The sequence below is a fragment of the Trichosurus vulpecula genome, chromosome 8, assembly GCF_011100635.1.
Source record: "Trichosurus vulpecula isolate mTriVul1 chromosome 8, mTriVul1.pri, whole genome shotgun sequence".
Classification (NCBI taxonomy): domain Eukaryota; kingdom Metazoa; phylum Chordata; class Mammalia; order Diprotodontia; family Phalangeridae; genus Trichosurus; species Trichosurus vulpecula.
The window spans coordinates 151,287,586-151,310,259 of record NC_050580.1 but is presented as its reverse complement, the minus strand read 5'-3'; the positions used below and the strand labels follow the sequence as shown (position 1 = coordinate 151,310,259).

Sequence of the window (22,674 nt, the reverse complement as noted above, 5' to 3'; positions counted from 1 at the left end):
GTGTGTGTGTGTGTGTGTATATTATATATATAAAACATATAAAATATAAAATCATATGAAACATACTTCCATATAAGTCATGTTGTGAAAGAAGAATCAGAACAAAAGGGAAAAACCAAGAGAGAGGAAAAAGGACAGAGAAAATAGCACACTTCAGTCTGCATTCAGCCTCCATAGTTCTTTCTCCAGATGTGAACAGCGTTTTCCATCATGAGTCTTTCGGAATCGTCTTAGATTGCTGAGAAGAGCTAAGTCCATCATAGTTAATCACCACTCAATGCTCCTGTTACCATACACAATGTTCTCCTGCTCACTTTATTCAGCATCAGTTCGTGTAAACCTTTCCAGGTTTTTCTGCAATCTGCCTGCTCACCATTTCTAACATTATATTCCCATACCACAACTTGTTCAGCTATTCCACAAATGATGGGCATCCTCTCAAATACTTCTTTTTTAGGCAAAGTCACCCTGAGTGCCAAGCATATAATTTAACAATAAAGAATCACAGATTAATTCCAAGTTGTCCACCTTTTCTGTGAGGGATGATGGAAGGTGGGAAGCGTAACATATGAAGGAATGAGGGAGCTCTGGACTGAGAACCAGAAAACCTGGATGGCTTCCTAGAATATCCACCAGTCTGCTACAAATATTATGGCTAGGATCCTGGGGATGGAGAGGTTGGCAAGGGCCTTGGGTCTGTTGTATAAAATAGACAGAATCATGTAATAGAAGTTCATGGCTTCACATACAAGCCTATTTTTTTATTCTTGTTTTATAATGAAATGCTTGGTTTGCAGATTGTAAAATCCACAAATCATTTTCTAGACAATACGCAGCTCAAGGATATATTATCAAGTGCTTCTGCAGCCTCTGGTTCTCTAAGACCTTTTCACTTTCGTACTAGAACATTCTATGAAGAACAGGTATAAAATATTCTACAGCAAAAATGAAAAGTTCTTGAGAGTCAAAGGCTACAGAAGTATTTGATAATACATGCTTGAGCTGCCTAACACTAAAAGTTCTCTACCACCTGTTCTAAACATTTTCTTGATTTCCAAGGGAAGGATTGTAGTTGTGGTCAAAATGGTATGAAAGCAGCTAGCACAGCACTTTGCATTTGAAAAGGGTTTTGTTTTGCTTTTTAGAGTAGGCCTGCTTTTTTTTTTTTGAATAATTTTGAGTTTTCAGAAATGTATCTTAGTAGCTCTTTGGGATTGACAAACACAGCTAAACCATATGCACAAGCTGTAAACCAATAGCAAATCCCAGTAGTTAAGCCTAAACCTGACAGAAATCAATCACTATTTGGTCAGAATTTCCACGGATTGGGGAAGAACATTTGTACAATATTCCTCATACTTCTTTTTCTCTTTCTCCCTTTTTTCTATAAGTGCCATGGAGAGGTAACTCTGTGTCTCTGATTCCTAGGCTGAACTCAATGATAGCTAACATGCCTTCTAGCTCTAGATTTAGGATCCTGAGCTTCCAGACCTCCCCATCTAGTCAAGCAATCTTCCCCCATGAGCTTCCCCCATCTAACTTTTGCACCAAGAGCTAAGGTTTGGTAGAAGCCACAAACTCAACAAGAACATTACACAAAACCAAGCGACAAAAAGTTTAGAAAACAAATCTGTTAGTCAGGTCTAATGTGGCAGGCCTACTTCAATTAAGCAGAAAATCCAAAGTATGCTATTAACTGAGATAGTAAGAGTCACTAGAATTCAAGGATCTTGACTGTTAGACAATGAGACATCTACTAGTCTAGGAAATTCATCCTAGCCCTTCCCTGCCTCCTTTTTTGCAGTTATGATGGATACAGGGTGAGGCAGTTGGGAAATTGGGGAAAGAGCAGTCAACACTATTCAATTTTTTTTTCCTGTGAGCAGTGGTTTGATTCTATTGAACCACAGAATTTCTGAGCTGTAAAGGACCTTTTGTTTTCTGGTTATTTTTTTTGTGTGTGGTATTTTATTTTTATTTTCCCCCAGTTACATGTAAAAACAATTTTAAAAATTTATTTTTAAAACTTTTGAGTTCTAAATTCTCTCCCTTCCTCCCTCCTTACCTTCCTCCTACTAAGAAGGCAAGCAGTTCCACATAGACTACATATATACAATCATGCAAAACAAGTCCATAATAGTCATGGTGTAAAAGAAAACACAGACAAAAAAAATTCGAGAAAATGAAAGTTTAAAAAAAGTATGCTCCAATCTGTATTCAGATACCATCAGTTCTTTCTATGGAGATGGACAGCATCCTTCATCATAAGTCCTTGAGAGTTGTCTTAGATCATTGTATTGCTGAGAATAACTAAGTCATTCACAACTGATCATCTTACAATATTGCTGTTACTTTATGCACAGCACATTTCACTTTGCCTCAGCCATGCAAGTTTTTCTAGGTTTTTCTGAGAGCATCCTGCTCATCATTTCTAATAACAATAGTATTACATCATAATCACATACCACTACTTGCTCATCTATTTCCCAATTAATAGGCATCCCATCGATTTCTAATTCTTTGCCCCCAGGAATGAGCTGCTATAAATATTTTGTACATACAGATCCTTTTCCTTTTTTATCTCTTTTGGGATACAGACCTGGTAGTGGTATTGCTAGGTCAAAAGGTATGCATGGTTTTATAGCCTTTTGGGAATAGTTCCAAACCGCTTTGCAGAATGGTTCAATCAGTTCTCAACTCTACCTACAATGCTTAATGTCTCATTTTCCCCATATCCCCTCCAACATTTGTCATTTTTGTTTTCTGTCCTATTAGCCAATCTAATAGGCATGAGGTAGCACCTCAGAATTGTTTTAACTTCCATTTCTCCAATCAATAGTGAGACTATTTTTTTTTATGTGCCTATACATAGCTTTGATTACTTCATCTGAAAACTGATCATATCTTTGGATCATTTATCAACTGGAGAATGGCTCTTATTTTTATAAATTTGACTTAGTTCTCCTCTTTTTATTCTTCAGTGAAAAGTAACCAATTAGCACAGGATGAGCAGGCATGGATGGACCGGGTCTACACTGCAGATCTCGTTATATTATTAACTTTCCCTCCATACCTATTTCAACGGAAGACTCCACCAACCTCCCAAGCTTCCATGTCCTTAACTTTCTCCTTATCTTTGACTCTCAAGTGAAACTGTTCTCTTCAAAAGTACCAGTGCTCTCTTAATTGCCAAATTGGATGGCCTTTTCTCACTTTCTCTCCTTCTTGACCTCTTTGCAGCATCTGACACTGTTGACTGCAGTTGCCCTTACTGGACACATTATTTTTTTAACATTCATTTTTTAAAATTTTGAGTTACAAATTCTCCCCCTCTTGCCAGCCCTTCCCCCACCCATTGAGAAGGCAAGCAATATGATACCCGCTACCCATGTGAAGTCATGAAAAACACATGTCTTTATTAGATGGATTCTCCTTCCCCTCTGAGTTGCTAAAAAACAATGTAAGTATGTCACCTATGAACACTTTCATATCTGTACACTTAAAAACTAGGAACAGAATTTTCTATGATATCTTCTAAACAAAGACTTACAATTCTATAAAAATGCAATACATTCCAATTAATTTGCAAGAACAACTGACTGACATCAGGAAAGGGGGAAATTTACTAGCTGAATTTCAAGAAAGCCTTTGGATAATTGATGGATGGAACTGAAAAATGACTTTCATAATTTTGAAAGTGCAGCAAATGAAAATTGAACTTAAAACAGCGTTTGAATTGCTGTATCACAAAGTATTAAACCAAGATTTTAAGAAAATAATGAAGCATATTTAATCACACTGATTTCACTAAAATATGAGTAATATTTTAGTGAGAACAAAATGGCATCTTTTAAAATGTCTATTTTTGCGTAAGTTTCATGTACCTAGTTATTTCTAAGTATTACATGTATATAATTGATAAATAAGTAAATATACAAATATCAGGGCATCTATGCTAAAAATGTCTGCTGATTGAGATGTGCAATCAAAAAATTTGGGGACTAGAGTTTGGATTTTGGAAGGCGGAACTAGGCCTAAGGAAGCTACAAGGATAGAAGGGCAGAATTCAATTCAATCTAAGGCCATTCTAACCATTAGAAACCTCTTTATCTTGGAAAATCACTTCAGCCCTAGAATTCACACCTCGGAAGCCCCTCCCTCTGAATCAGATGGCTCCTCTCAGACCCTCTATTTAAGGAATGTGCCCAGGTCAGCTAGCCTCTTCATTTCTTACCACTGCAAGAGTTGCAGCCAGACTTCCCCACTTTTCTAGTTACCTTCTGGAATGTAAGCTCCTTGAGGGTGGTCACTGTCTTCTTTTTCTCGTATTCCTAGTGTTTAGCACAGTACCTGGCACACGGTATTATTGACTGACCAATAAAGGAATGCATGAACAAAAAACCATTTATGAAATGTTTCCTATGTGCAAAGTTCTGAGCTTGGGATACAAAATGAGTAAGACAACTTCTGCCACACATAGGGGAAGTTTCAGCTGCAAATCAGTAAGGCCACATGGTCCTCAGAGTGCAGTGGTTGCACTAATATAGATAAATAAATAAAACCATAACCATATCTGATGCTGAACCATTTGACAGAGCCAAGGACTTTAGAATGGACTGCCTCACTACAAGAGTTGAGTTCCTTGCCTCAGTTTCTCTGTCAAGAAGAAGCTGGATGACATTTGCCAGGGGAAGCTATACAGGATAGTCAGCTTTACAAAGGGTTTGGGTTTCCTAGAGCCTTTTCAACACTAAGATTCTACAATTTTCCTTTCTGGAAAAGTGATGCTATCAAACTGAGACAGGGTTTGGGGGAAGGAAAAATGAAGCACAGCCTAATCAGATATAAGTAAAATGGCATTAAAGTCCTCAAAAAGGACTGCAATTCCAGTCTTCCTTGTTCACCTCCAGCCTCCATCTCAGAAAAACCAGTACTTCATCATAATTAATATTCTGTCTTTTGCACTTGAAGATGCCACTAACCTAGCCTCAGCATCATGTGTTCCGTGAACCTTTTTTTTTTTGAGTAGGAAATATCTACCCACCCTAAGGCATACATGTTCTCTTTCTCCCTTGTCCCCGTTATGACCAGTGGCATGCACTTGCAAGACAGCTGGCTGGAGAAGATACAATCTAGACAGATAATTAGATAATCTAGAAGATACAATCTAGCTAACCGGATGACACACAGACCAAACCTATAATTCTGGCCTACTTTATTAGCACAGTACTAGAACCTACTTCCCAAACAATATATTGTGACTGGCATGGGGCAATATCCTGGGTTTCCTCACAGCCTTTCCACTAGAGAAAGAAGATAAGGGCAGTTAAGTGTTTATAAATATGTAATATTGCTAGAGAGAGAAGGTTGGCTGAATACAAGTATTCCTCCCATGCTCCCTTACTACTCCTTCGTGTTCCAGAAAGTTCACAGGTATCAATGACTAAAAAAGGTTACAATATATTTATTCATTCTAACAAACTATCTTAAGCAGTCACAGAAAAAATGTTAACATTTTAAGACTAGGTATTTTAAGACATTTTTTTACTAGAAATTAAAACAATGTATCTTTCAAATATAAGCCTTACCTCTGTGCATTATCTTATGCTTCTCCCTCAGATATGTAAGACCCTTTATTACCTAGAAGAGAAGAAATATGGATATTTATGTTGAAAAAATAAAATAAGTACAAAAATAAGTTCAATACCACTAAGTTTAAATGATCCGAGAGATGTTAGCCAGCAATACAATATTAAGCAAAGATGATAAACGAGAGAAGGAAAGAGGGAGAGGGAGAAGGTTTGAGGATTTGCTGGGTGCGAGGTGCATGTTGACATGTGGCAATATCAAGCAGGCAGCTAGAAATATCAAACTGGGCAGAAAGTGAGGATGGAGATAAAGATATGGAAGTCAACTGAATTGAGGTAATAATTAAGCCATGGGAATAGATGAATACACCAAGAAAGAAAGAGTACAAAACACTCATTCTCTCTGGTGCTGAAAGTATGGTCAGACTAAGAAAAATTCTGTAACTTATCTCCAGAAAGAGAATTCACTTTTATTTGCAACACACAAAGTTTTAAAAAGGGAAAGTCACACAGGAATAGAGAGAGACACACAGATTAGACAAAAACAGAGACAGACATTCATTATGGCAGCTAGCAAGGTCAAAGGCCAGCCTTTCAAGAGCCTTTTTTCTTCACCTTACCGCCTACTTCCTCCTTGTCTTTATTCACTACCTCAAGCAAAACTGCAAGGGAGACAAATACTTACAGCAATGCTAACTTTCCCCAAGATCTGCTCAGGAATTCTTCCAGCCTTCTTAAGAACCTGGTCCAAAGATCCTCCGTCCTAAGAATAAAATGACAGCGTTCGGTGATTTGTTTCCAACTATGTTTCAGACAGGCTGAAGGAAATGCAAAGCAAACATTCCTTTTAGATGAAGACAAATGTCTTTTTGTTCTTCTCAATTGATCAGACAACCAAAAAATGTACTAACTGACAAACAGGTCAGGTGCTATAGATAGAGAAATATACACTGTCTCTTCTGTCATGAACGTACCATCTAGTTAAGGATGTAAGACGTATACACACGAAAAATTAAAAAATATAAGATTTAAACACATTAAGACAATAATAAAACAATTTATGAATCAATGATGATAAACCCAGTGAATTCCAAATAATAACCATTTCCAAAATGATCCTAAGAAACAGACACAATTCTTAAAGATGACAAAATTTTCCTAAGGCCTTAATGTGATCACTGAGACGGTAATTATCATTAACAACTGAACCCCCACTATACATATGGGGCATCATGCTAAATACCAGGCTTACAATAAAGCACAGCAGTTCCATTCTGTAGATTTAAATCTTCAAGGTCCCATGACTGCAAGAGCTTATAGTCCTTCCATGCAGCAAAGAGGTCTTAAAAGTAGGCTACTGATTATGAAGACAGTTAAAATGATCAGATTAGCCTGCCATAGGCTGTCAGATCTCAAAAATCTCTAAAGTCAGATCGATCTTATAGCGATCAACAAAAATTGTGAACATGACCAGTCAAGTTAGTCAGTCAGCTGTGCTCTTGTCCAATCATGCTCAGGGCTTAACAGCAGCAAGTTAACACTCAATAAAGTGAAGCCACAGAAGGAAGCCATGATACAAAAACCCCAAATAAACCCAAACACTGCTGCTTGGTACTTTTGTACTTAAATATAAAGGTGGGCCTGAGACTCTAGGAATGATATTTTTTTAAATCAATTTGTAATGTCATCAGAAATAACACAAATTACACACAACTCACCTGTGCCTTCTCATTTATTCTATGCAATATCTGTCCATGTCCTTCCACACTCACCCAACACAGCAGAGGTCTTCCACTAGGTCTTTTAATATGTCTTAGATATCAGTGGAACACTATGGCTACCCAGCTATTGTTCCTCACTATGACTGTCTTTTATGCCTATACTAACACACAAGTCAAGAAATGTTGCACTTTTAAAACAAAATCATAAGGTCCCACTGTGATCTGACAGGATGTAGAGCATCCAGCTTTGCTATCTTGATCCAGCGTCTCAATGCCTCTTGTTCCTCACTGCAAGCTCAGGAATGGATATGCTGCATTAAACTGATTAAAACTTGCAGCCTAAATAGAGATGGCCCAAATTATTCTTGAAGCCAGGGGTGGGGAACCTGCGGCCTCTAAGTGGCCCTCTAGGATTTGTTGTGATCTTTGGATTCAGTCAAAGGGCTGCAATTGAGAACCTAAAAGGCCACCTGTGGCCTCGAGGCCACCGGTTCCCCACTCCTGCTTTAAGCTATCACCTTGACAATGGAAGCAGTGAATCAAAGAAGAGATTAAAAAACAAAAAAACAACAAAAAATAACCCATTAAATTCATAAGTAAAACCAGGAGCTGATTTCCTGACATAAACTGCTCATCTGATTTTTTTAAAGATCAGAAATAAAAAAAAATTCACAAGAAAAAAATAAAGTACCAGAAATTATTTTGCCCAGTTATATGCCAACAAAATGGAAAATTTTGATGAAATGGATAACTACTTTTTAAAAAAATAAAATACCCTTCTTCTTTATAACTTGACTATTGTGTAAATAAGTTCAATGTGAAGTTATATGTAGAAGATATGTCAGATTTCATGCCATCTTGGAGGGGGAGGGAGGGAAGAAAATCTGGAACTCAAAAACATGTGGAACTGAGTTTTGTAAACTGAAAATAAAAAATCTTAATTAATAATAAAAATAAAATAAAATACCTAAATTGGTATAAAAAGAAACAGAAAACTTAAGAGACCCAGCCAAAACAATTAAACAAATCATAAATGAATTCTGCCACAAAAAAGCCTCAAGACCAGACGGAAAAAGATGAACAAGCAATCATTTACTAAGCACCTACTATGTGCTAGGCAATGGAGATAATACATCAAAAATTAAACAATTCCCTACTAACAAATGGTTTACATTTAAATAGGAAAGACAAATGCACAGATAAGCAGATATGGGATAATTATAAGGAGACTAAATACAAATAATACAGAATAGTTAAGTATTAATACAAGAGAATAGCATGATATAAAATAAATCCATAGAAATCATCAGTTCTTCTGTATACTAACAATAAAACCCAGCAGGAAGAGAGAAAGAAAAATTCCATTCATGATAATCCTAAATATATAAAATATTTGGCAGTCTACCTACCATGACGCATTTAGCAATTATAAAATACAACTACAAAATACTCTTTATCGAAATAAATACAAAAAAAAGAAATGAATACAAACCTAAGTAATTGAAGAAATACTAACTGTTCATGGACTTTGTTGTTCAATCCTTTTCAATTGTGTCTGAAGCCCCATCTGGGGTTTTCTTGGCAAAGATACTGGAGTGGTTTGCCCTTCCTTCTCCAGCTCATTTGACAGTTGAGGAAACTGAGGCAAACAGTTAAGTGACTTTTTAGCTAGTGAGTGTCTGAGTCCAGATTTGAACTTAGGAAGATGAGCTTTCCTGACTCCAACTCTATCCTCTGTGCCACCTAGGATAGGCTGAGCCAATATATAAAAAAAAATAATAAATTAATTTACTTATTTAATGCCAAATGAAACTAACAAAGGATAACCTTACAGAGATAGAAAATATATAATAAATGTATGTGGACGAAGTAAATGTCAAGAATCTCAAAGGAAATAACAACAACAAGAAAAATTGGAAGTAAAGGTAAGTGGTACCAGATCTCTAACTATAATCATCAAAAACCCTTTGGCATTGGTTAAAAATATAGAAAAGTTGATCAATGGGATAGATTAGTATACAAGATATAGAAGTACATGAACACAGCAACATAGTGCTTGATAAACCTAAAGACCCAGGTAAGGACTTAATATTAAACAAAAACTCCTGGGAAAACTGGAGACCTGTCAGTCAGATAGAAATTAGCTTTACGCTAACACCTCATACCATATACCACAACAAAATCCAAATAGATACATGACCTGGGCATAAAAAGTCACATAACAAACAAATGGAAAAATCAGAGGAGATTTTTCACAGGTATGGAACCAAACAAGTGATAGAGAACACAAGACATAAAATGGACAATTATGATTACAATAAATTGAAAAGCTTCTGCAGAAACAAAACAATACAGGCAAAATTAGAAGAGAAAAAATTAACGGGGAAAAAATATTTGCAGCAAGTTTCTCAGATACAGCTCTCAATTCCAAGATATATAGAAAATGGGACTCAAATATATAAGAACAAACGTCAATCCCCAATAAAGAAATGCTCAAATGATATGCAAAGAATCCTTTAAGAAATGCATGCTATCCTTTTTTTTGGTGTTGGCAAAGAACTGGAAATTGAGGGGATGCTCATCAATTGGGGAATAACTGAACAAGTTGTGGTATATGAATGTAATAGAATACTATTGTGCTATAAGAAATGATGAGCAGGTAGATTTCAGAAAAACCTGGGAAAGCTTACACGAACTGATGCTGAGTGAAGTGAGCAGAACCAGGAGAACATTGTACACAGTAACAACAATATCACACAATGATCAACTATGATAGACTGAACTCCTCTCAGCAATACAATGATCCAAGATAATTCCAAAAGCCTCATGATGGAAAATGCTATGCACATCCAGAGGAAGAACTATGGAGTCTGAATGCAGATAGAAACATACTATTTTCGCTTTTGTTTTTTGTTCATTTCTTTCTCATGATTTCCCCCTTTTGTTCTGATTCTTCTTTCACAGCATGACTAATGTGGAAATATGTTTAACATGATTGTACATGTATAACCTACATCAGATTGCTTGTTTGTCTTAGGGAGGGAGGAAGAAAAATTTGGAACTTAAAACCTTATAAAAATGGATGTTAAAACTATTTTTCCATGTAATTGGAAAAAATAAAATACTACTAAGTGGGAAAAAAAAGAAATGTAAGCTATCAACAGCCATATAAAATGCTCCAAATCATTAATAATATAATAAATTCAAATTAAAACAACTCTGAAATCTCACTTCGTACCCACTAAACTGACAAAGACAACCAAAAAAAAGAATGACAATGGGCACTAGGCCATTGTTGGTGGACCTGTGAAAGTTCCATCAATTCTGGAAAGCAATTTAGAATTATATCTCAAAAATCACTAAACTGTGCATATCCTTTGACCCAGTGATAATACTACTCAATTTATACCCCAAAGGTCAATGACAAAAAAGAAAGTAGCCATATGTACAGAAATATTTATAACAGTACCTTTTAGTGTAGCAAAGAACTGGAAAAATTTGGAGGGAAGGTTTGAATAAATTATGGCATATAAATGTAAGAGGATAGTATTGTACCCCATAAGAAAGAATGAAAGGAATGGGCTGAGTTCAAAGAAATCTGGAAAGATTTGTATGAACTAACACAGAGTGAAATAAACAGAAGCAAGAGAATAATTTATACAGTAATTTATACTGCAAAAAACAATAACACTGACTTAGGAATACTAATTAACAAAACCATCAAGCTTCATTAGAGACTGAAGAGGTGTGATGAACGCAAACTGCAGAATGAGATACAATTCTGGATATGACCAATGTCTATAGAATTGTTTTGCTTTAATATACTTATTTGATACAATTTTTATTTTGAGGAGAAGCATGAAAAATCAGATGTGGAAGGGGAGCAAATTATATCAATGTTATGTAGAGAATGACAAAAAAAAATTTTTTTAAATCAAAAAGATATCTGGCATTCCTTCCTTTAACTCTTTTCTGGATTATAAATAGAAATAATGACAATGTCAAGAAAGAAAGGAAGGGAGGAAAGATGGAAAGAAACAAGTATTAAGTACCTACTATGTGTCAGGCACTGTGCTAAGCATTTTACAAACATTATCTCATTTTATTCTCTCCACAGTCCAGGTAGTTATGCTATTATTATCCCCATTTTACACTTGAAAGGATTTAAACTTTGGTCTTCCTCACTCCAGATCCAGTATCCCATCCACTGGGCCATCTAGCTGCCTCTAAAAGAAATGGCTCAAAGTGAAGAGGTTACAATGTCATGATGAAGTCAAAAGAAAGATCTGTTGGATAAGTCACAATGAGAATCAAGAGCTGACTATGCTAACCTTCCCACCTTTCCAATTCTATATCACTGTTGCTAAGGGCCTTGCTGAGTAGAAAGAATAAAGCTGCCTAAATTGTACTTATTTTTAGCAGCTAATTATAATCTAAGTTAATAGTACCTTTGTGAAGGTTTTCTATAAAAGCAGCAAATGCTTTATGAAAATATTAGTTCAAAAACTCTTACAATAGAACCATCTACTTATGAGATGAGTCCCAGTTTCACCACTGGAGCAAGACTTTGTAGCATTGAAAGATTCCATAAGCCAAGTTCTAACACAGAAATTGTCCGAAAACTCAGACTGGAAAGTGTTATTGCAACTCTCTTCTGAGATAAATCAATCAAGCACTTACACAGTAAGTTCTAAATAAACTGAAGACACCAGGTATTTTTCTAGGTTGCAAAGAGAACCAAGAAATGTCAAAGGATGAAATATTCTGAATGGCAGTGGTTGAATTCCTAATTGAAGCCAAGGATGAAATTAAAGAAAGGGAGAAGAGGACAATGGTTATTTTAAAAAAAATTATTGTGCTATAAGAAATGACAGCAGGCAGACTTCAGAAAAACCTGGGAAGACTTATATGAACTGATGCTGAGTGAAATGAGCAGAATCAGAACACTGTACATAGTAACAGCCACACTGTATGATGACTGACTTTAATAGACTCAGCTCTTTTCAGCAATGCAAGGATCTAAGACAACTCCCAAAGACTCACAATGGAAAATGCTATCCACATCCAGAGAAAGAACTCTGGAGTCTAAAAGGAGACGGAAGTAATTCTGTAGTCTGAATGCAAATGAAATGTTTTGTTTCTTCTTTCTCATGGTTCCTCCTATTAGGTCTAATTCTTCTTTACATCAGGACTAATGTGAAAATATGTTTAATAAGAATGTATAAGTACAGCCTATATCAGATTGCACGCTGTTTTGGAGATGGGGGAGGAAAAGAAGAGAGAGAAAATTTAAAACTCAAAATCCTATGGAAGTGAATGTTGGAAACTAAAAATAAACTAATTATAAACAATAATAAAAAATTTTTAAAAATATAAAAATTATTTCTGTCATCCAAAGTGTAACATAGTGCAGAACATTAGGCTGGAGGCAAGACCTGGGTTCTAGTCATACCTCTTCCGCAGAAGAGCTGTGCGAGTTGGGACAAGATACTTCTCTGAGCCTCAATTTTCTACAAGCTTCTAGGGTTGAAGAATGATTGCTTAGGCTATCAAGGTCACAAATAAGCGTCCCTCTTTACTTCCATTCTGTTCTTCTCATGTGTGAAGACCCCCTAGATCTTCTTCTTAGCTTCTGGATTCTCTTGCCTGTCTGATGCCTGGGTACTAGTTTGCTGTCTGCCCAAATATGACACAGAGTTTAACTTGACCACATTATTTCTATGTTTTTTGGATCAGAATGAGTCACTGTTTAGCCCTAACCTGATTCTGCCTGGCCCTCCTAGCCTTTGCTATGGTATCCCAATCCTGGACACTTATCGTGCAGGATCAACCTCATCCACAGGGTTATGCATGACATGTCTTCTGTCTTGGGGCATTTGATCCAGGACATCTTGTACTGACTGTACTAAAGAAACCATATCCCCATAAAAACTAACAGACCTCTAGGTATGACTAATGGGAGAGGCTCATACCCCATCAAAGACTCTGTATTCTCCACATGGAAGGACAGAAGTAGAGAGAGTAGCCTCCAAAATCATGTAGGAGATAAAAGATTGAACACATGCTTACTTGTTCATGAAATCCTGTGAAAACCAACTGTAAAAACCAAAACTTTCACAGATATATGAAAAAGCAAATTTAAGACAATAAAAAGCAGAAAGCCTTTTACACAGAAGTTAAACTTACACAATTCATTATTCTGATACGGCAAAAAGAAACAGGGTCTGGAAGGACTTAAAGCAAATTTACAGCTAAAGGCCATTACAGGTTTTTGATGTTTGGCCGCATCCTTAACTTTTGATGACATGGCACAAGACAGCCCTGTTTCTCCCACAAAACTTTTCTTTGGCTTCCCTTCGGAGATGGAGGGGACCAGAGATTATCCACAAGGGTTATTTCTGATACTCTCAAGAAAAGGCATAAGGTCAAATAATTCACGTATTCACGAAAAACCCCTGACTGCCTCAGATCACTCAACTACTTCCCAGAATTGTTGTGAGGATCAAACGAGATAGTAATTGTAAAGCTCTTAGCATAGTACCTAGAATAGAGCAGGTGCTATATAAATACTGGCTATAATTATCATTAGCTATTATGTCCAGATGTTATGATCTCAGCAAAGCCACCAATGATTAATTTCCCAGCGTCGAAAAAAACTGACTTCAGTGAGAAGTAGAGTCACAAAAGAAGCTACGACTAGACTGTAAGTTCTGCAATGGTAGGGGCCAAATCTCATTCAGGCAGCTAGGTAGAACAGTAGATAGAGAAGGAAACATGGTATCTGGAAGGCCTGAGTTCAAATCATCCCTCAAACACTGAACTAGCTGCGTGACCCTGGGAAAGTCAGGTTAACCCTGTTTGCTTCAGTTCCTCATCTGTAAAATGAGCTGGAGAAGGAAATGGCAAACCACGCCAGAATCTTTGCCAAGAAAACTCCAAATGGGGTCACAAAGAGTCAGACATGACTGAAAACAACTGAATAACAACAAAACCCTGGGCAATTGAGTCACAACCTCTCTTAGTCTTAGTTTCCTCATCTGTAAAACAGGAATAAAAACAGCACCCACCTCTCATAGGATTGCTGTGAGGATCAAATGAGATTATCTGTGAATCTCTTTGCAAACCTCAAAGCTCTACATGACACGGTTAAGATTTTTGTGTCATGGAGACCTAAACAATCCCTTCTCAGAACAGTTTTTTAAATGCATAAAATAAAATACAGAGGATTACAAAGAAAACTAATGATACTGAAATTCAATTATCAAAATGTTTTAAACAGGATCCTGGATGCCAGGCTGAGAACCCCAGCTTTACATAAAGATTAAGTATCACGATTATCATTATCATCTCATACTTCATTGTGTCCTCTTCAGCATCTAGCCCAGTACGTTGAGCAGAGTAAGTTAGAATTGGGAATTAGCCTTTTTAATGTTGGTTCATCAGACCGTTACCTCATCAGTGTTTTTTGTTGTCCTGGGCAATACAGAAATATGAAGTTGCTTTATCTCTTGTATACACTTGCTACTTCAGAGAGGTCTGAGAGGTGCTGAGTACCAGAGAAAATGTCTAGCCTGCCATCTTGTTGGTCATGTGATCCAAAAACTCCCCTCTCGTTGCTCTTTAACTTACCAGTATCCTTCCTAAAATGTAGCTGCCCCAACTAATACACCACATGTGGGCTAAGCAGGGTGGAATACAAGGTAACTATCACAACTGTAGTTTTGGAAACAGTGCCTCTTAGAACCAGAATAATCAAGACTAATTCTCTCATTTTATTTTTGAGAGGACTAAAGCCCAGAAATCTGGCTGGCTCTGAATCTCCGGTCAGAACACACACCTTCCATCTTCCTGGCAGCGCCTAAAGGGAAGGGAGGTTACTCTTGCCTTTCCTGTTCCTGGCTCATGATCATCACCTTCCTTCCCACTTCAGTTTCCAGGTCCCCATGTATCATTCACACATTTGCATCAAAACTTTTACATGCCAGGGTTGGAGATTTTGTTACAAACAAAAGGTACATAAGGAAACAAAAGGACAAGAAATGATTCTCACTCCCTCTACCATCCCAAGGGAAGGTTAAGGTCAAGCTGAATAATAAAAAATCATCATTTCATGTTATTAAAACAGAAGTGTGCTTACATGTTTTCCCATACAGGATTGCTACTACTAGGGGAGAGAACGTGTGCAACAACTACTGAACTAAGGATCTATTTCCACAGAAAACTTCCTCCCTCCTGGATAATCAAGGCGGAGTATTCTGAATAACCTGTAGATGCATAGAAAATGCTTCCAGAATCTACCTTCCATATGGCACCAACAAAAGCTGACAGATGTCTGGAAGAATCCATACAGAACATCTTGATCATTTAAAATACTGAGAGAATTAAAAAAACAAACACCAAAACTACAAAACTGACCAGAGAGGATCTTTCCTCATTCTAGTGTGATCAAAGACTTCTTCCCCCAGGTCAGTGCTAGCCCACAGAACTTCAGAAATATAACTAAGAGGGGAATGGAGAAGCTCTGCAAAATAGAGATGGAACCAGAAGCTATTTAATGCTGATTCTCCCAAGTACTTCGTTCATGTCAACATTTCCCCTAAATAACAAAATTATGTCCTGGGAAAGAAAGAGAGCAAACAAGAGGGCATGATGAGAACCAATTCTTCCACCTCTTACTGATGGCCAGAGCAAGGACATATAGATAGTGGCAGAGCCTAGCACCTCCCTACGCCAGTGATCTAGCTAGAGCTTGCCTCCTGGTCCCACTAGAAAAGCCAACTACTTACCATGTGCTCCATGCAGATACTGATCTCTCCGTCACTATAAAAGGCCCCATAAAATCCTACAATATATGGAGAGTTGCACTCGTGCAGGACTTGCAGCTCCCGTATAATCTGGTTCCGAATTGCTGGTTTGATCTCCAGGTGAATTAGCTGTTAAAAACAATGACAACAACTTGGAATCACCTTCATAACTGCTGAAGCTCTTAATAGGAAGAAAAGAAAAAAAAAAGGAAAAAGGCAAGGTTTCATAAACATGTTCCACCCACCCAAAGCACCAAATATTAAAGCACACAAAGCCAAGGTTCGTGTTTGTGACTGAATGAGCCATAACTAAAGGAATGCAGGCTGTGCTACTACATTCTGAAGACCTGGGCAGAGATCAAGGTGGGGGTGGGGAGGCAGGAAAGGGGCTGAAGGACAACCTCTCCCACAAGAGATATGGAACCAGAAGTGTTCATTCGATGCAGCTGGGGAATGGTTCCCTAGTTCTATTTATAAGGCAAGGGGAATAGGGAACCTCTGAGTAGATTCAAGCTACCTAGGGCTTCCCCTTGGACTGAGAGTATTTTGTTAGGATTTGTTCAAGGCCACACACTCACTTTACTCTAAACTACAGAAAATGCAAGAAATGCCTAACTTCCTCCTCAGTAACCTTTCTTTTGCTTTAATGCTAAGTCCACTCAATACATACTCATTCAACAAATATTTGCTGAGAATCTACTATGTGTGACATGCTGCTAGGCACGCGGTAGGGAGGAAACTAAAGAAATACAAACTACAGTCCCTGCCCTCCAGTGGCTTTCAATTTAGCTACAGAGTCAAAACACATACATGAAAGTTAATCATACACTATCTCTTACTATTAGTTAACTATCAAATGAATGGAAAAGATAGTAAGTTATTATGTGGGCCGCAGTAGTCTGAGAAGGCTTCTTGAAGGAGGCTGAGATTTATCTCAACCTTCTAAGATGGATAAGACTTGGCTATATTTACAGAATGACTGGACTAAAGGCAGAAAGGCAGTAATGAGAATGGTATATTTGGGAGAGAGTGAAAAGGCTGGCCTAGCTGGAGTAGAGGATGTGCTGGGGAGCAGTGAGAGAGATGGGTGGATAGTAAAAATGGGGCCAAACTCCAAGGCACCACCTTACACCTCTCCAATTGGCTAACATGACAGAAAGAGAAAATGATAAATGTTGGAGAAGATGGGGGGAAAATTGAACACTAATGCATTGTTGGAGGTGTGAACTGATTCAACCATTCTGAAGAGCAATTTAGAACTATGCCCAAAGGGCTATCAAACTGTGCACACCCTTTGATCCAGCAATACCACTACTAGATCTGTATCCTAAAGAGATCATAAAAATGGGAAAAGGACCCACACGTACAGAAAATATTTACAGCAGTTCTTTTTCTGGTGGCCAAGAATTGGAAATTGAAGGGATGCCCATCAATTGGAGAATGGCTAAACAAGCTGTGGTATATGAATATAATGGAATACTATTGTGCTATGAGAAATGAGGAGCGGGCAGATTTCAGAAAAACCTGGAAAGACTTACATGAACTGATGCTGAATAAAGTTAGCAGAACCAGAACATTATACACAGTAACAGCAATATTATGTGATGACTAACTTTGACCGACTTAGCTCTTCTCAGCAATGCAAAGATCAAAGACAACTCCAAAAGACTCACAATAGAAAATGCTATCCACATCCAGAGAAAGAACTATGGAGTCTGAATGCAGATTGAAGCACATTATTTGCTCTCTCTCTTTTTTTTTTTTTGCTTCTTCTTTCTCATGGTTCCTCCTATTGTTTCTAATTCTTCTACATAACATGACTAATGTGAAAATATGCTTAATATGAATGTATATGTGAAGCCTACATCAGATTGCATGCTGTCTTGGGGAGAAGGGAAGGGAAGGTGGGGAAGAAAATTTAGAACTCAAAATCTTATGGAAGTGAATGTCGAAAACTAAAAATAAACGAATTAATTTTTAAAAAAGAAAAATAAATCTAGGGAATATACATGACAAGAGGAAACAAGATGATTACTTTTTTAGATTACATGGTGATTTATTTATGGAATTCTAGAGATGCAACTACAAAATTGAAACAATAACTTCAATACAGTATCAGGATATCAAAGAAAAAAAAAGAAATGATGAGCGGGCAAATTTCAGAAAAACCTGGAAAGACTTACATGAACTGATGCTGAGTGAAGTGAGCACAACCAGAACATTGTACACAGTAACAGCAACACTGTGAGATGAACTATGATAGACTTTGCTATTCTCAGCAATACAATGATCCAAGACAATTCTAAAACACTCATGATGGAAAATGCTATCCACATCCAGAGAAAGAACTATGGAATCTGAACGCATATGGAAGCATGCTATTTTTACCTGTTTTTTGTTTTTTTCTTTCCTGTGGTTTTTCCCTTTTGTTCTGATTCTTCTTTCACAACATGACTAATGTGGAAATATATTTAATATAATTGTACGTGCATAACCTAAATCAGATTGCTTGCTGTCTTGGGGAAGTGGGGAGAAGAGGGAGAAAAATTTGGAAGTCAAAATCTTATAAAAGTGAATGTTAATTGGAAAAAAAATACTATTAAGTGGTGAAAAAATGGGACCTATTAGTAAGGGTCTCAAATACCAAGCAAAGGAATATGGGCTTTATTCTGGAAAAAACGAAGGGCTCACTGGATGGTTAGTTTTATATGTATTTTCCTGTGTATTAAGTATATGTATTTTAGTTAGGGGTAAAGGTTTACAACATCTGTGTTTCCAGAATATTAATATGATCACAATGTGCAAGATGTTTGGAAGGGACTTTTCCTAGAATGGACAACAGCAACTAAGTAAAATGCCTGTCACAGTAAATAAATAGACTGCTAGCCCACAAAAGCAGGAAGAAAGGGAGCAAAGGATAGATCTAATTCAATTTACCAAAATATGCATTAAGAACATATGCAGAAGTACATCCTAGGCTAGGGTAGGCAACTTGTGGCCTCGAGGCCGCAGGTTCCTCAGGCACTTGCTCAAGGTGTTGTAGTTAATATCAGAGCCATGACTAAAAATCCAGGTACCCTGACTCCTAACCCAGGGTGTTTTTCATTAGAATCCCCACCCCCCAATATTATTATTGAAGTTTTCAGGAAGATCAAAGGCGTATGGAATGACCTGGGATGTGGAGCCAGCCAGATCTCTGGACTTAAGTCCCCTAATGTACAAAAGTTAGTTAAGACATGCTCCCTACCCATTATAGAGCTTAGAGTAGGGGGAAATGACATGCACAGATATCATGTATTTTGTATTATTGTTATATGTATAAAAGAAGTGCCAAAGTGTTATGTGAAGTCCAGTTTGGAGTGAGGGGGATCATTACCACAGGATCAAGAAAGGTTTCACGGAGGGATGACAAGCTGAGCGAGAATCTTAAAGTACCTCCAGCTCAGGAAGCCACAAAGCTCACCTTCCTCGCCATGATTAGGCCAGAGGGTTTGTGGGAAACTTTAAACACCACACCACCATTCCCAGCTCCCAGTTCACTGATCTTCTCAAAGTCATCATCCTTCAGCTCGCCCACTTTCTGTTTCTGGGTGAGAAAAGCCTCCAGACGCTTGCGCTGCTGTTCATCGAGTTCTAATTCCTCCAGCTTCTTCTGCAGAGCCTCAAGGTTAGTCCTGCCCAAAAGAGGAGACAGACACAGAAACAATGAGAATTCTCCCAGTGAGAAAGCCCATTGGTTTTACTGGAAAATAAACTGAAATCAGTAAGAGGTCTACTTCTTCTCTTAGGCAGAGGAAGGACAACAGCATAGGAAAAAGCCCTGGCTTCGGAGTCAGGAATCTCAGGCTCTACCCTGGTCTCTGCTAGTATGTGACCTCAGATAAGTCACCGAAAACAAGGAGATTGGATTAAATGATCCTTAAGATGACATTCAGCTCTAACATCTTAGGATTCTAGGAGTAGTCAAGGCTGAAGGCAATGCCTGGGACCAAATAAACAGCACTGGACAAAATGATAGATCCTTGATCGAAAAGCAATGTTGATTTTATTACTTTCTACCCTGGGTACCTAAGGGTGGAGGGGGAATGTGGTCAAACAAACTCTAATGGGTTATGCAGAATTGGCCTGGGGCCTTTACCTTGTGTCGGGGATGTGTGTGAATATATGTGTGCGTTTGGCGGGCTCCTCATGTGTGCACTTTCGTTCTATTTCTTTTCCAGATCCTACCCACAAAAGAAGACTGTCACCATGTTTTGAAAAACTCATCAAATACAGACTGAATCTCACTAGCTGTGTGATAGCCACTTTGGAAACCTCAGCAGGGCCACCTGGAAAGTCTGATTTTATAGGCAGCTGTTGAAAGAGATGCTCAATACAACTGGTAAATGGAAAAAAGATTAAAATAACACCAGCAAGAGCCAGGTGAGAAAGAGATTATGTATTACTTGCAAAGAAAGGAACTGTTCTTATACAAAGTTAAAAGCAGAACTCTCTGAGAGTTCTTGGTACTGATATACTGCAGACATACAAAAATAATGACTCAGAGCAGTTCATGATCATACATTATGTTGTTGCCCCAACTCCCTACTTGGCATGTCTGACAAGGAGAAATGAATTCTAATTTAATCATTTTCTGGCTGAGAACATTTGCAGAGATGAGGGGAGAGTGATTATATCACTGTCAGGCAGAAAAAGTTAGGCCTGGGCTTTGTCTGGGTCCCTCCCTACTATCCTCCATTCCTACCTTTGTATTTTTCCACTGTACAGCTGAAACAGTCAGTAGTCTCATACGCTAAAAGCTAGTGATAGGGAACCTTCTATAACAATACAGGTGGATGGGGGAGCTGTTGCTATAATAGAAAAAACAATGGACCAAGAGTGGGGGTACCTAGATTTTATTCATGGCTCTGGTATTAACTACAACATCTAGAGCAAGTCAGTTCTCTTATTGGAACCTACTCATCGGTCAAACACCTGGGGAGTTGTTTGGTCTATTCTGATTCTATGATTTCTAAGTCACTGTACCTCTCCAGACTGTTTCTCCATCTGTAAAATGGGGATAATACTCCTTCACAGAGGTATTAAGAGAAGCAGATAAGAAAATGGATGGAAATCACTCTAAAAAGGTAAAAGCACTATATTAATGTAAAGGAACAAAATTATCAGTACTAAACAGATACAGAAGCTCTTGAATGATGAATATATCTGAAAATTTAAAAATTCAATCTAGGAAAAGTTAAATTTTCCAAAAAAGAAAAAATAAAAACACAATATTGCCTGAATAAGAAAGTTTCTGTCATAAAATGGCCTTTGAGGGCCCCCAATAGTTACCTGGCTTCATCTCTCCTTCTACCCTCCCTTCCCTGCCCCAAATACCTGACAAATCAACTCTATAGCTGTTCCCCCACTCTCATGGGCCCTCAGGTTCCCAAACAGTCCACTGTTCTAGCTGAAATGGGCAGATGGACTCATAAGTCAGAAGAGAGGAGAAAATGTACAGTAATATCCTCCCATTCTCATTCATTCTCTCCACCTCCTTCCCTCCTCCCTCCACTGCACACCCACACCCACCTAGAGAACAGCTGTGACCAGTTCTATCATGTTCACCACAACATAGATAAAATAAGACCATTGTTAGCAAGAATTATGCACGTGACTGCCTTGCAGTAAACACAGTTCACTGAGATACAAGAAAATTATATGCTTAAACTAGGAGAATGGGAAAAAACCCAAGAGCTGTCATTTGTGCTCTGAAAACACCAGACAAAGTGAAACAAATGGAAAAAGGCGGAGCCTATGAACATGAACTTGTATCTCTTCTATCTCATCCACCTGCTAAGCCTAAATACTCCATATCATCTATAATCTTTCATTTGCAGCTCAATGGATTAAGTAGGGAAGTAACATACAATCAAAGAATGTCAGCCCTGGAAGGGCCTTACAAGGGCTCTCTCTGATCTTCAAATACAATCCCCCCATTTCATAAAAGAAACTGAGGCCCAGAAAGGAAACAGTCTGCCCAAGGTCACAGTTAATTGTATAACTGGGTCTCTCAGAACCCAGTTCGACTCTCAGTCCAGAGCTCTTTCTGCCACACCCCAAAGCTATCTCCAATCCATGGAGCACACAGAATTCTCAAAAGCTAGTCAAATAAATGGTCGAAGCAGAAATGGAAATGAATACCCAACGTGTTAATAATTAATGGGACAAGCATAACAATGGTGCCTTCCAACCCCACTAACCACAAATGGGCCCTGGCTAGTTGCCAAATGCTGCCCAGCTGGTGCAAATCCAAACCATCCCTTCCCTGGGGCCTAGTGGTAAATTACCATTAGTATGGAGGATCTTAATTGCTTGGAGGAAAAGATAGAGATGCAGAGAGACTCAAGAATCATCACACAGAAAAAGAAAAAAAAGTTAAGGCTGGAAGAATCCTTAGAGATCACCTAGTCCTGGGCTTCTGAAACTTTTTCCTCCCACAATCCCTTCAGTGCTTCCTAAACTCTTTATTTTATACATCAGGACATTGAGATCCCGAGAGGTAAATAACCTGCCCAATAT

The 22,674-nt window shown here is 37.9% G+C and overlaps 1 protein-coding gene across 1 annotated transcript in view; it reads right to left on the bottom strand.

The window, feature by feature from the left end:
• MAP2K1 (mitogen-activated protein kinase kinase 1) overlaps window positions 1–22,674 on the bottom strand; it is a 105,776-nt gene that overhangs the window by 41,179 nt on the left and 41,923 nt on the right. The window contains exons 2-5 of the mRNA XM_036736026.1: window positions 19,577–19,787; window positions 16,096–16,242; window positions 6,274–6,351; window positions 5,589–5,640 (exon numbers count right to left, since the gene is read on the bottom strand). Of these exons, the coding sequence (XP_036591921.1) occupies window positions 5,589–5,640; window positions 6,274–6,351; window positions 16,096–16,242; window positions 19,577–19,787 (488 nt within the window). The remainder of the gene's footprint in view (window positions 1–5,588; window positions 5,641–6,273; window positions 6,352–16,095; window positions 16,243–19,576; window positions 19,788–22,674) is intronic.